At 40.6% G+C, this 14,967-nt stretch overlaps 1 protein-coding gene across 2 annotated transcripts in view; it reads right to left on the bottom strand.

The window, feature by feature from the left end:
• Nucleotides 1-14,967, bottom strand: part of SATB2 (SATB homeobox 2) — a 133,043-nt gene that overhangs the window by 96,874 nt on the left and 21,202 nt on the right. For both annotated transcript variants that reach the window (XM_042041127.1, XM_042041128.1), the window contains exon 3: nt 12,575-12,751. In XM_042041127.1, coding sequence (XP_041897061.1) covers nt 12,575-12,751 — 177 coding nt within the window. The remainder of the gene's footprint in view (nt 1-12,574; nt 12,752-14,967) is intronic.

The following is a 14,967-nucleotide window of genomic DNA, read 5'->3' as shown; positions in this document are numbered from 1 at the left end:
GCATAAGAAGTTCTTGCAAAATGAAGTTTTAATACAGAGCTACAGAAAGCTAAGGGAAAAAAAAATCTCATGTTTTGATGATTACAAAAATGTTCCTCAACCTTGTAATTGAAATCACTTGGGATTATTCGGCACAAATTTTTTTTAAGGGGTAATCTACATTTCACCATAAATACCGAAGTTTTCGTCTCATACCACTCAAACCAGACCATAGAAGCTCTCCAGCTAAAAAATATTACATTTCTTTTCTACTTGACTTTATGAAGTGCCATACTACCCTTTTGGTGCCCTTCTACAAAAATTCATAAATCCATCCATACATTGGGATATAGACAATATGGCATTGATCTTTTACTATCTAGGAATAACAATCAGCTTAATGGAAGCAGCTTTGTGTTAGTAAACTTCGTAATAAAAGTAGTTCTGGATAAATAAACAAAAGAAGGTCTCTATTATGCAATTCCAAACTAATCCTTGTGATAAATTTATTAATTCAACCCTCCAAAGGTCAGTATAATATTAATTTGTTCCTTGCACTAAATAATGTATTAGGGTTTAATCTAATCTGGTTAAACAGACGTTCAGCAACATTCAAACAGCCTTGGCACCAACACTGACACAGTGCACTACAAAATGCTAAATGTACTATAAAATATTTTAAACTTTCAATGCCAGAATACAATTCTATGAGAATTTACAAAAGACAAATCTTTAACAATTGCCCGTTTCTGCTGAATTCTGCCATAAGGTTAATACTCAACTCTCAGATTACTGTGTCACTTCCTACTGTTCAACACCCTGTTGTTTCCTAAAGGACAACCTACTGGTTGTGTTTTCAAGGCAGGAAGGCAGAGTCGTTCAGGATTCCACTGGAAGTCTCCAATTGTGCAGCAGAATGGCAACCCTCAGGTTGTGGGACACTAATGGAGTCAGAGCAGGACCTACATTCCCCTTTACGTGAGGGAAATGCCCCACCTTCAGTAAACTGTTCTATACCTCATCCCCAAGAGAAACCAGACATGAAATCCTTCACCTGTGTGCTCCAGTCTACACTGCAGCATGCTTTAACTAGCTGGAAACCACTTTATGTGCAGCAAGTCACCCTTTTGCTGAGCTAAAGCACACTTTTTGAATCAACAGGTCTCTCCTCATGAACAAAAGAAAAGTTGTATGTTTGATCCAAGAAGCAGATCCCACTGCTTCTATGAATGCACATAAAATGCACTTCCCTTGGAACAGATTTATCTCATTCTGCATAGGATTTTATTTTATGGGTGGGCCTGGGCTTTGTTGATTTGGGTTTCTTCATTGCACGGCAATTAGTTGCAAAACACCTTAAGATGCATTGCTAGAATGACTGCTCAACAAATAGCACTTTGCATCTTATAGTAAAATATTCAGATGCTCAGCCCAAACAAATGGTGTCTGTAATAAAAATACTGCCATATATCTTCATTTGTACTAGAACAAATCCATTTTATTTGTTCATTCTGTGTTTTAGTGTCATAGGTCTCTTAGAAAAGATAATTTATAATTCCTTATGCAATTAGATATGAAATTAAGTTGTTTTACTCTACAGAAGAATTTCTAATGAAGAGACCAGGTTCAACCAGTTCCACGGAAAATATTTTGATAGCATCAAAAAAGACAGCATAAAGATCTTTAGTGTTTTAACAAATTAACACATGCCTTTTGGGTAAATTACTGTACATGCTGTTAATCTTTTAATTAGGTTCTCAATTTCACATACGCATTTATGCGTAGGGAGGAATTTTAGTGATCAGAAAATGCAAATATATGGTGTTGCTATGCTCTTTTAATAGATATATCAAAAAAAGCAAATGACCCCACCCCCCAAAAAAACCCTAGTAGGTGTAGTCCTTTATTTGAAAGCACCACAATAAATTATTAATAAATCTCTATTAATATTACTAACAAAATACCACTCTTCATTTTATTATTCAAACAAATACGCTTTTCAGATTGAGAAAAGTAAGACTTGCTCTCCACGGTTAAGCCACAGAAAAGGAAACTTTTATGTTTGTAATGCATGTAGCTTTTAGACTCATCATCAACATTTAAAAATATGTAATTGATGTTATCTATATACATGGATACATAAAGAGTGACGTTTGAAGCACATTCTATGGTAGCATTTCAGAAAATGCCAATTTTCTCATGCTGACTGCCACATAATACTGCCTAAACATCTACTTCCAGGATCTTGAAAAGATACAGTATTATCTATAGCTCATTATTTGATACAATTTTTTCCCCAAGCATTTGGTTCATCCTCTGTTTCAACATAAGATAAACACTTTTTCCCCCCACAGACTATTTCATAGATTCTATAGCTGGTGCCGAAGAAAAACCTACTTAGAAAGGCAGACAAATTGCCATCAGTTAACGATCCCTATGCCAAGGGACATTTTTAGCACGGTGTTGTCTCTGTCAAAGTAGGAATTATCTACCAGCTACCCCACAGAATGATTTTTGTTAGAAAAAGGAAAAAGGCCAAAATGTGGCTAAGCAGCAAATATATTATAAAAACAAAGTATGAAAGCAATTTAGCTATGAATCCTGACTGGCACATGCATCCTCCTCCTAGCTTACTTGTTTGAATTTAACTCTTTGTTGGTAACTTGGAAACAGCCAGGTGAAGACAAAAGTGCTACACTTACAAAACAGTACGGGAAGTAAAAACAGAATAAAATACAGACCCCAGATCCCAGGGCTATTCTAGCTTTATTGACAGTTACTTCATTCTAGAAGAATTATTTTTCATTTGGAAGAATTATTTTTCATTTGGAATAACTTCATTTATTTTTCATTTCAGTGGAAAGTAAAATTGCCCATAAATACACAGTGAAAAATGCCCCAACCTCATCTCATCATCCAACCTCATGCAATGTCTTTTTTTAATCACACCTGTATAAACATATATTATTTTAAATTGTCTGGATAAATCAAAGGTATTTACTGGCCAAAAGACAGAGAGAGTGTGAGCAATTCTCCACAAGGCCTCCACCAGTAAAGCAAGGAAGAGACATACACCCTGAATAATCAGGGAGCTCAGCAGATGGGAGGAGGGCACATACACCCACTTCTCTCGGACATAGCTTGAATTTGAACCTTCATGGGTACTCTCCGAGTGGGTTTCCAGTGAGCAGGATAGGAGGTAAAAGGAGGTCACTAATAGCATTGTCTTTTGCTCATCCTTTCCCATTCCATTCCATTAAATGTAGCCATTTAATCCGCTGCAGACCCCCGATCACAAACAATGCAGGAGGGCAGACTGCCCTTGTAAAATTCAACCGGTATGAAAGGACGCAAACATCAAATACAGTTGCTGATTGACAGCTTCATTTATATTCCAGAAAGGACCAGGAGGATTAAAGCCAGGTCCTTTCTACAATGCTCACGTGCAGCAGTGAGAAACCGTCTGAATTGACCCTTTGCTGTTGCTGCCAGGAGGATCTCTCCTGAAGAGACAATAAGACACGGAACAGGGGTCAGTGTGTTTGCCTCTCTTTTGCTTTTTTAAACTAGAAGGCACTTTCTGTTTATCCCCTTCAGATTTTCTACCTCTATTTTGTTAGGTTTTCAGTTTAAGAACAAAATGGTTTTCATGCTTAGTTTGTCTACCTGGTTAAAGGGGACTGAGAAGTATTGCCCTACACCACAAGCTTGCCAGAGGCCCTGCAGCCAAGCACCTTTGCTCTCCGCAGGCTCAAACCAATTCCCCCAAACACATGCAGCAAGATCCAGGCCGGGGTGCTGACAACAAATGGACTTCAGGTGGACCAGGCAGCAGGAAGAGCTCTGCTTTCTCCCCAGCAGCACAGCCATTATAAATGCTGCATAGGGAACCTACACCCAAGGCAAACCAGGGATTCTCAAGTTGGGATTTACTTCTAAATAAGCAGAAGCTGATCTGGGGGATGTGCCCTACCTCTGTTAGGTTAAAGAAAGAAGCGGCTGGGGGTGGGCACAGCTTTCTGCGCCTGTGGGGAAGGCAGATGGGGCACAGCCATCTGCAGCTGGAACAAAAAGCCAAGCCCCTCATGCCACTGGGTTAAAATGCTGCTTCCCTTATCTACAGGAGAGAATGGGAAAAAATAATTCAGCAGATGAGAATATTTTTAAAAATCTAAATAAGAAAAGAGAAAAAAAAAAAAAAAAAGGAAGGAAAAAAAAAGCTACCCTAACATGTTAACCAGCACCAGGCTTTGCTCTGCTCATCCTACTGAATATTTAAATATTTACCTTGTTAGCTAACAGGCTGTTAACTGCACCTCATTTTCCTTCTCTGGACAGGGGAAGACCTAGCCTAACCTAATTTATTTCCACTTTTAAATAGAGCACTGCTTCATTATCAGATTCATGAAGAAAAAAAAAAAAAAAAAAAAAAAAAAAAGAGACAACAAAATTTTTTAATTGAAACTAATAAAGACCATTTCTCAGTTTTACTCAAAACTGCCAGTGTTTCCTGGACTTGTGCGTTTAGCTGAGAGGTTGGGAAGGGAGACAGGAAAAATCTGAATTTATTATACACTGGTCTAAGTTTTTAATCGAGTACACACAGGCCTTTCAGAGTGAACTTGCTTTTTATTTTACCCCAAACTACTGTAATGGTTGCTGTGACACAAAAAAGCATGTGGCTCAATTTCCCCAGCATTTCTCCACTGGTTTACAACACTGGCAGAATACAGAAAAATCTTTCCCTGACGAGTACAAAGCTACAAGAAACCTCTGTCCTGCGGTGTTACCTTTTTGCACGTAGCCCGCAACAAAGTGAATGGAAAGCATTAAAGAACATGGCCCTCATCAAACTAAAGCACCGATTCACTGTTACAGCCTGAGCAATATTGCTCAGAAACAAACGAGACAAGAACGAAAGGTTTAATGATTTCTTCCCATAGCACAGTCCGAGTTTGATCCATTATGACCACGGAACAAACAAATGACACACACACACCACTGCAACAAGTTCACTGGAGCCCGCAGAGCTGCCACCAAAACATGATGTGCTTCAAAGCACACAACGCCAAAGTCCCTTTGCAGGTATGTGGGGTCTCACTGAGAGAGGGATGAAAGGGTGTCTCACTGGAACAGCCAAAGCCCATTGTGTCCACCCTGCTCCCTCCTTTCCCCCTGCCCCCTCTCCTGCTTACGAGCCGTGCTGTGCTCAGTCACAAACCGCAAATGAGACGGAAAGCGGTGTCAGAAGTGCTGAGCTGTTCAGGACTACCTTTACTTACCCTCCTTTAAGCTGTTCAAACACTAATAAATTACCCATTTACTTATACTACTCAGATGTTTGCCATCTAGAAAAATAGATTATTATGTGTAGAAGGTTTTGCTCCATCACAAGAATCCTGTAAATAATATATTGGGATCAGAATGCCAATACCACATGCTAACTTTTATACACCAGCTTGGGGGGTGGCAGGGAAGAAAAGGAAAGACAGGCACTTACTGACCACTAGTCAGAAGTTAAGAACTTTCACAGAGAGCTTATCAAAAAATCAAGTATTCACTGGTGTTCATGCTGTTGGGATAATGAGGTTACTTAAAATAACGGCACAAATGGAGAATAAAAGTAATCTGAAAGATTAATTTATTAATTTAATTCTGAGCTTTTGCTTCCACATATATATTATACTTTAATATAAATACGTATTTGTACGCATGTATATGTAGAAAATGTGTGTTTATATACTAAACTATAAATACATCATATATGTGTTTATATATATAAACCAAAGTAAAACTTAAAATATATTCCATTTATATATCTATAAATATGACATTCTAACATTTCTTTATATGTCACATTTTCCATAAAAAATGCAAGACTAATTTTAGCAAATCCTACAAATATAAGGAGCCTCAATCTTTGTTGCTTCTTTTATTTTTTACATAAGATTTCTTAAGAGTTCTGACGAACTCTTAAAGAGAATTCTAGGACTTTAATTGAAATGACATGAGATGCTGAACCTTTAACAACAGTGTCTTTCAACCCCTGTGTCCATTATGCACAGAAATGCCTATCAAAACCCACAAAGAATGAAGAGGTTTTCAATATTCTCATTAAAATCTGACTCTCTCATGCTTCTGGCTAATTGAATTTCACTTACAGTTGTGAAGTTTTGTAGGGTAGACAAAACAGTGATTTGCTGGTAAATGATGTATATAGGGAGGGAAATAAATATTTGAGAAGTTCTTAGCCCTCTTTCTTCAAACATCAGGGAGAAAGACAAAGAATACAACTCAAGCAATTAACAGGTCAAGAAGGAGCAGCTTTTACAAGGAAAACTTTGATCTGGATGGCTGAGTATCACTGCAAGAAATCCAGTCTGTTTAGCAATCTCAGACAAGTTGTCACGGGCAGAGTTTACTGCAAGATGTCGGTATGAGCCCCACCCCTCACACATACTGTTAAACGATTTGATTTGGGCCTCTTATAATGTCACCTGCAACTGGAGAGAAGAAAGAAGAGTTCATCCATTTTAAGTATCCCCAGTAGAAGCAAGGGGGACAAAGGGGATTACCAAAGGTAAGGAGCTGTTAATTAGAGGTGGTGTAAGACGGAACTGCTGAAAAGAGGTGTGAAGAGGGCTGGGTGGGTTTCTCTCATTTGTTTTGGGGTGTTTTGTTTTAAATCGAAATGGTTTAGCAGGGTGAGAATACTCCGTGTCAAAAGAGTTTGAGCTCAGAGAAATACAGCAGCTTTACATGGACTGACAACTCTGTTAGGTGAGACCAATACAGTGTCTCTGTTGAAACGAAAAAGAAAAAAGTAGCAGAAAGAAGTAACAGTCAGGAAGTGTCCCAACATTTAGCTTGTTGATCACTGTATCCATTCAGCTTGTTGATCACTGTATCGTCTTGTTATTTAAGCCATTATATCACCAATGTCCCTCCTATTTATTAAACTCTCCTCAATAGAAGGTCTTTGATCTCATGAATAGGGAGCCACGACTCAGACACAAGTGACAGTGGGCTGAAGGGTCAGAGGATCCCAGATTATAGCAGCCTTGTAATTTATTGCATGTTACTCACATGAGAAACTTGAATTCAGGTTTCCTCTCAGTTTTTCCCATACTGCTACCTTGCACTTCCGTAGAAAATAGCATATCTGGTCTTCCCAGCTACAGCAAACTTGGCTGTATATATCAAGCACAGTTCAGCAGGGTTTCACCACACTTTTACTGTACCTTTCTTGATACAGAAATAAACCAGCTTGTGCGTGTGTGTTCAATACAGCCCCCAGCTGGTATGTTCTCCCTTTACCTGACACTCAGTTGGAAGCTACTGTGGTTCTGGAGACAGCACAGATGGGAATATTTCACAGGATCTTTCCCTACTAATCATCTGCTCAGGTCCTTCCAATTGCCTCAGAGCCCTACCCTCTTGTACCGGCTTAGGCAAATCCATTCTTTCATCGGCATTTACACCTTTCAAATATTTGTACACACGGTTATAATCCCATAAGGGGCACTATGGTCATGCTGCTCTCACAAAGGCTAGTCTGGGTGAAGGAGCACAGCACTCTAGCTGCCACATTCTTACACACAACAGCCTGGGGCTTGGACAGATTCGCTAAACAGCATCGTATCACACAGATCTGGTCTGTGCTTTGAAGTAATACTAAAACACAGGCCACAAGCGAAAGGGGCTTCCAATTAACAGCAGAGAGGAGGGCTGAGTTCACGCATTTAAACCCTTTAAGAAAATGAACACACTTGCAGTCTGGGTTGCTTCCCACCCCAGCCGTGTTCACTATCAATCCAGAGGAGAACTCTTAACATATGTCTGTGCCTTGGTTTCCTTCCTACACAGTCAGGAGAGCCACCTTTCTTGCTGCAGCTCACTGCAAAGACAGCTGCATCAGTGCTCCAGAACACAGTGCTCTGCAGAAGCACTGAAGCCAAGCTGTCCTGCAGCTGCAAGCAACATCAGAGTTTCACAGGCGAGGCAGCTGGAGTAGGAATGGAGTAGGTCCTGAGGTACACCTCTGGGTGTCAGCTACTCTGGCCAGGCACTGATCGGCTCAACAAAATTCTCCTCTTTCCCACTGCAGTGATGCAAGGCTGACAGGGCTGAGCCGTCTGATCTCTGCTCACTAAACCACAATCTCCACAGAGCATCACTCACCTCTGTGCCCAGCTACTGCAATTCCACATGGCAAGGCAAGATACTTAAACCCTTCTCCTTTCTTGTTCTTGTACTACACCTTCCCCACTGATCACTGCCAGCCTCTCCATCCAGCCTTCCACTCCGACCAGCCACACACAGCTCTTTGCAAACACAAGTCTTCCCCTCTCTCCAGCCTGTAGACAGCATTAGAAGAAACTGAGCACAAGAGAGGCCTCTGAGGCATAAACACAAGGCACTGCCTCTTCCAATGGCTCTGCTCAAGGTAATGCATTGCTTAAGAACCAGAGCTTGGCAATCTCTACAGTGACAAGGATGGGAAAGATCTCTTGCTCTGTGTTAACTTCCCTCCACTGTTTTATCACTCCTCCTTCTGTTCAACTTGACATCTGAGCAGCATTTCACTCTTCTGTACACCCCTTTCCTTGTCATGGCCACATACAGCAACTAACCCAAGCAACCATCCTGTCAGTGCCTGGCTAAAGCTGCCCCCAGAGAGCAGTCAGGGCAGGCACTCCACACTGCCCTGCCAATATACCTAGTTCAAGTACCTGAGAAGGCAAACTCCATTTCCATCACCCAATCAGCTCTGCTAACTTCTGCAGACAATGCACATCAGTTCTACGTACACACTCAAAACAGCTAGCAAGGAACTGGTCAAAAGAAAAAATATATATCCACAGGAAATCACACTATTTTCTTTTTCACATGGATTCTAAGAAAGTAGATACGAAAAGCATCAAACTAACACTGTTCTTCTTCCACCCCACACTGAGGAGGGAATCATCTTTCACAGCAGGTCCCAAAGCCACAGGACTGCACACAGGGTACACCAGATTGCAGCTACTTTTATACTACTTTGGTTCCAGCACTCAGCACTGTGTATTCTATGTACCTCCTACCAGTTCCCTTCTTTTGCATAGCCCTGTTAGAATATCTAACCCACAAAAAAAAAATTCATCAGGGCATGTATATTTTATTAAACTACATAAGAACAGGTGCCCCTTTAAAGCATGACTCTTTTCCTCCCTAAAAGGCACATGTAGCAGGTTCACTACTGTCAGGTGTAGACTCGAGTGATGAAAGAAAAATACATAAATGTTTATTAAACCTTTGTTGCCATTTACACCACCAACTTTCACACCCCAGTGCCAAGCTGTTAACGAATTCCCATGCTGTTCCAGAAGACATTTCACAGCTCCTGTCAGAAAAGGGAAGTTTCATGAGGGCAGCACTTGCTGGAAAACTCTCTGCTCCACCACCATCAACAAAAAATCATAACCAGCTGTTTGTGGAATAAATGTGTCCTGCCCAAACAGCGTGGGAATAAAGAGTTTCTTCCAGGGAGGCATGGGGCCACCTTCACATATACTTCCTGATACATTTTTGTCTCAAGATTGTTTATGCTTAGACTTATCAATTTACCTAGAACCAGGAATAAAAATGATCCATAATAAGCCAAGTGACCACAAGCCAGTCAGTACATGAGGCCCAGGCCAGGTGGCAGCTGTGTGCGTGTGTTCCAGCTCAAATGTTCGGACACAGCATCACACCCTGGGGGAGCTCTGCAGCTCCAGGCTGCAGCCCAGGCCAGCAGCCCTATGGCAGGGCCCCTTTGGGCACGCAGCCCCCTCAGGGGGGCACATACCACCTACCACTCCGTGCCACATCTCCTTTCCACCAGCCAGTCTCTGCTGTGCTGCTGTACAGCTGGGAAGCGCAAGGCACGGCCCTGCACACAAGACACCAACTCGGCCTCGACAGCTCTGCAGGGCTGCCATGGGGAACCGCAGCAAAGGTGGGGTGAAATCCCACAGCAATTCTCTCTGCTGCCACAGCTCTTCTTTCCCCCCTAACTAGCTCTTCTATCTGCCACAGAAGACCCTACTCTAAAAGGAACAGGCAAAGGCAAGATGCTTCTTGCAAGATGAAGTGAAATTGCTGCTCCTCTCAGCATCATCCAAAAAAAAGAGGGGGCCAAAATGAAATACTTTCTCAACTCAAAAGGTGACAATTACTACATGCGAAGTTACAGCTTAGACAGCTTTTACAATACCAAACCTTTGACAAACTTGTTTACTTTGTCCCTGGAGGACACCTACTCATGTCACTGTTTTGCATAGCATGATGTTCAAAGCTTTACCATTTTGAAAAATGCACCTGAGGACCTTAACTTCTCATGCAGATCCTGTAATTCAGTTGATCATAAAAAAGGACTAAGTGACGTTTATTAATATATATTGCTAATGGAAATCAATTCCAAGCACTAGAACAGAAGCAGACTTGTCCTACAACCATAATGAATAAAGCAAATAGCTTTATTTTCTCACCAATTTAATATCAGAAAGTTGTGTTCCCAAATAAATCCTTATAATAGCATTTTAGCAGCACACTTCTGTCAACCTTAGTTAACAATTCAGAGCCCTATAGACTATAAATTTTCTCATTAAACAAAACAATCTCAGAAATCTATTGGCTGTCCCTGCCTGTACCTCACCCCTCAGCTTACAGACAGTGACCACAGAGACAGTATACTACAGAACATGCTGCATACTTCAGCTTCATATCTCAAAATCATCATGGCCTGCAGTATTTGTTCCAAGATGCCTAAAAGACTTTGGTGGACTGGCCCTTCAGTGTGAAGGTAAATAACCTGACCAAGAGATTTGTTGGCTGATGGTTCTTTAAGGTATTTTTTGTCATTCTAAATATTATACCATATGATGTTGTCTAGAGGAATGTAATTGCTTCCTTAAAGATGAAAATACCTTAGTCTTTTCTTTTAGACAAATTGCAATAATTAGAGATTCAACTTCTATTTTCTAGTCGAGTTATTTGACCAACACATCAAGCAACAGATCAGTATCTGAACCTGCCCATTGACAAAGCTCAAAAACAAAGTGGCCGTTTCCTCTGGGCACAGTGACTAATTTCCTTCAGGAGCCAATCTGTCTCCTCCTCTCTATTCTCACAACAGAGCAATGCCACAAAAGCAAGGTTCCCCCAGGTGAGATGCTCAGGCAGTGTGGATCACTGCACTGGATGGCATGCCTCCTTGGAGCAGGTTTTCTGCAAAGCCCATTCCCCTTTGGAAGTGCCAAGAAACAAATCTTGGCCACCTAATGCAGCATGTTCCACATGTTAGCTCGCAACACGTTGAGCAACTGTGTTAACTGAGATGGATAGTGCTGTCAAACAGAAAGCTGGCTCACCAGGAGGGAAACAGTGGGATATTCTGACCTTTTATATTCAGAAAAAAAGAGTCCCTAAGATGACACAAAGCATTTCATATTAAAAACCAAAACAACTACTTTCTTGCAGGGCTTTTACTACCATATTGTGTAAATAAACATATGAGCTCTGCCTGTATAAAGAACCTGAGCCTCTCTCACAGAGCAGAGGCTGACAGAGGAAATGAATCATTATCACCCTGCTTGGAAAGAAGTTTGCACAAGGAGCCCATTCGATTAACCACTCCCTGGAACTCCTGGATTCAACACCACCATTGGTCCTTCTGTTCCCACATTTAAATACCTACCTATACAAAACAATTAAAATCAACAGACAAAATCCAAATCCCCAAGAAAATTGCTATTAAACTACTCTGAATGTGCACAGGTTTTATTGGCGATATGGAGATAAAACAAACTTACAGGTTTCTCATCCAAAAGAATAAGCCCTGAAATAACCTGTTTAGTATAAAAAAGCCTCTTGAAATTCAAAGTTCATTCTGGAAAGATTTTTCCCAACCCACCACCTCCTGCCCATCTCCCTCAAGATTATGATTTTAGGTTGGGGTTTTTTTAAGCTGATATTTTGGGTAGAGAGGAAAGCTTTGTTTATTTTAAGATTTAGCTGCTAACAGAATCATCTCTGAGTGGAAGGGGCTGTAGAGCTTTACAAAGCGCTTTGCAGCATTATAGTAGGTAAGTGAAAACAGAAATCAGCCTGCACATTTAGCCCTACAACTTTTTGCCATAAAGAGAGCATGTATATATATGTAACCATTAGCTACAGTGTATAATTTTAAAAAATCAACGACTACAATATGCTGTTCAAAACTGCCCAGCTACAAAGAGGAATACTGAATACCATCTAGCTGTACACCTAAAGGTTCTATGCCGATTTCCTTGAAGCAGCAACCTGCCTCATGGTACAGAACAAGTGTGTCATGAATATCCTGACTGATCATTATCACCAGATTTCACACTTCAGCAAGATCTGGCTAATGCTTTCTAGGCAGGCTAAAAATGTAGGGCTTGTTGTACACCTAGTTTAGTATTGAGCAATTAACACAACTGATATAAACACTTCCAAGATTTGCCACCAATTTTCTTGCTTTCTCCTTACATCTAACAACCTCAGGCGCTGTCTTCTGCAGTGCAGAGAAGTGGGAAAAAACTTTATTGAATACCTTGTGCCTGAGCTGCAGAACTGTGGGAATACCCCAGAGCCAGGAGCGCTGTCTCCACCAGCTGGCTAAAGAGCACATCTTTGCGAACCAGAACGAACTCAGCATGCTCTTCTCGATTATCGTATTCAAGAGAGGCATCCGACTGCTCCACCACACAAAAGACTGGAATCATCAAACCTAGATGGAAAAAACACCAAGAAAAAAACCAGCAAAGCATCAATAAGAGGAACAAGAACTGTGTCATACATCTCTGATTAAACTTGTAAATTAACACACCTAGAAGACTCATCATAAGTGGAAATCTGCCTTTCTTCCTTGTGGGATAACTTTGTTTTCTTTCCAAGGGAAATACTAAAGTCTCATCACTTGACTCATTTAAAAACCACACTAAAAGCTCTAGAGAATACAGTTCAGGAACAGAATCATAGTCAGCATGAAGATGAACAAGAATTCCTAGTAAGACTTTTTCAACTCTGCAGAAGTTTTCTACAGTTCCATGAATGTCCCTATTTCTTTCAGGTCATTTTTCCACATTCAGCCATATAAAAGCCTGACACACAAAGCCATTTCTGCTTCTCTCTACACAGTGAACTTATGGAGAAATCAGCAGGGGCTGGTCCCCTTTGGGGACCCTGGGGGACCCAGACCATGGCCAGTCTTCTCACTGTACAAGGAAAATACTCGCATTGATTTTGTTGAAAGTTATAATCTTGTGTTGGCAGCTGACGGTCACACAGACCCAGAGAGACCCATGGGTGTCTTTCCACTGCATCCATGAAGAGTGTGAGAACAACTCTTTTCAAAAAAGGATCAAGGATGAGGAGGAACCACAGAAGTGGAAAAATCAGGGGGTCATCTGGATTCAATTTTGTTATGTTTTATTTTAAATTTATTTTTGTGGTTACAGGATCAAGTTATCTACGGCATTAGATAAATTGTGAGGCATGAACTTTAAGGGATTCAATACTACAGGCAGTAGAGAAACATGCCAATTTGCAGGAAACAGCCCTACAGTGCATTCACAGAAGGAAGAGGGAACAGACGGAAAACCTACAGAACTGCACGGCCATTTCCACCACCTGCTACAGGCCAGGCTACCTCCAGCCACAGAAATTTTTTAACTGGTTACATACAACTTGTTAGTCTCTAGGTAAACTAGAAAATACTGATGCAGAGAACAACCTCAGCCTAAAGCAGTTTTCCAAATGTGCCATCTGATGCTCATAATGTCACCAGAAAGTTCACCTCTAAATCTTGTTCTTCAGAATGAAATATAACCATTTCCAGTAGACAATAACTACAAAAAATATCTGAGCATATTTATGAATTTCAGACACAAATCACTGTATTTCTGGACCAGACACTTCTTTAAGGGAAAAAGAGGAGAAAGCCACATTTCAGTTCTCCTTCACAAAGTCTATTAAGTATTTTTGAGATCTTCTACTGTCAGTAGCTTCAGTGTCTACAAACCAACAGATATATATCCCTTCAGAGAAGTCACCTTGCCCTGAAATAAATCCAGCCATACCAGCAACTGCCTTGTCTGGAATTTCCAGAGACGAGATCTACTTTAAAATATATTTTAGATACATAATTCTAACTTAATGACTTATCTAGCACAGAGTGGCTCTCAGTTTGACATTCTAGCTGCAGGAGCTACAAGCTACAATATCCACTTGATGTGTTTTAATTCTTTGCTTTAAAACACACCACAAAGTAACATGAAAGAAGGTTACAGCATCACATTGATACTGCTGCCTCTTCACTGCTTGACTCTGGGTTAAACTGATGCATTTTTCAAGTTCAAGCTGCCAAATTCTAACACACAGTGCTAAAAAGGAATCTCAGTGAAAAAAAATCTCTAGGTGCTTTCCTGAAGAGACAGTACATGGGTGATCGTGTTCCTCTGAAATCAGTGACAAAATTTCTTTTCCTATCAAAGGTTAAAACTTGAATTCTATTTCTCCATACACCATTTAACTAGTTAAAATGAAAATAAGTCTCTTTAAGTGACAAACCTCCAGTCCTGTCGAACATACAGGCTGTCACAGCACTTTTGATGCGGCTATTAATGTCTTAGCAAAAGATTAAGATAATTGGCCAAATGCTGAGGCTGTAATATCAGTTGTGTAAATTACATTTTGGCAAGACAGAAAAAGTGGTGAAGCAAACTGATAAGAAGGATGTCACACTGTCTTTTATGCTCCTGCTGGATGCTTTCCTTGTCATACAAAAGTCTCTCCTTTCCAGCACAGAAGTTGCACCTATTCTCTGCACTCATCCTTTACTGTCTGAGTACAAACAGGATCTCAAATGCTAGAACTGATGCCATACATGATATCACTTTATGGATAGCACAAAGGACTCCACACAACTCCTGCCCATGATGACTT

The sequence above is a fragment of the Corvus kubaryi genome, unplaced genomic scaffold (genome assembly GCF_017639235.1).
Source record: "Corvus kubaryi isolate FWS band 111438036 unplaced genomic scaffold, C.kubaryi_AGA036_p1.0 37396, whole genome shotgun sequence".
Taxonomy (NCBI): Eukaryota; Metazoa; Chordata; class Aves; order Passeriformes; family Corvidae; genus Corvus; species Corvus kubaryi.
The sequence above is the reverse complement of the archived record's forward strand: the minus strand, read 5'-3'. Positions and strand labels throughout refer to the sequence as shown.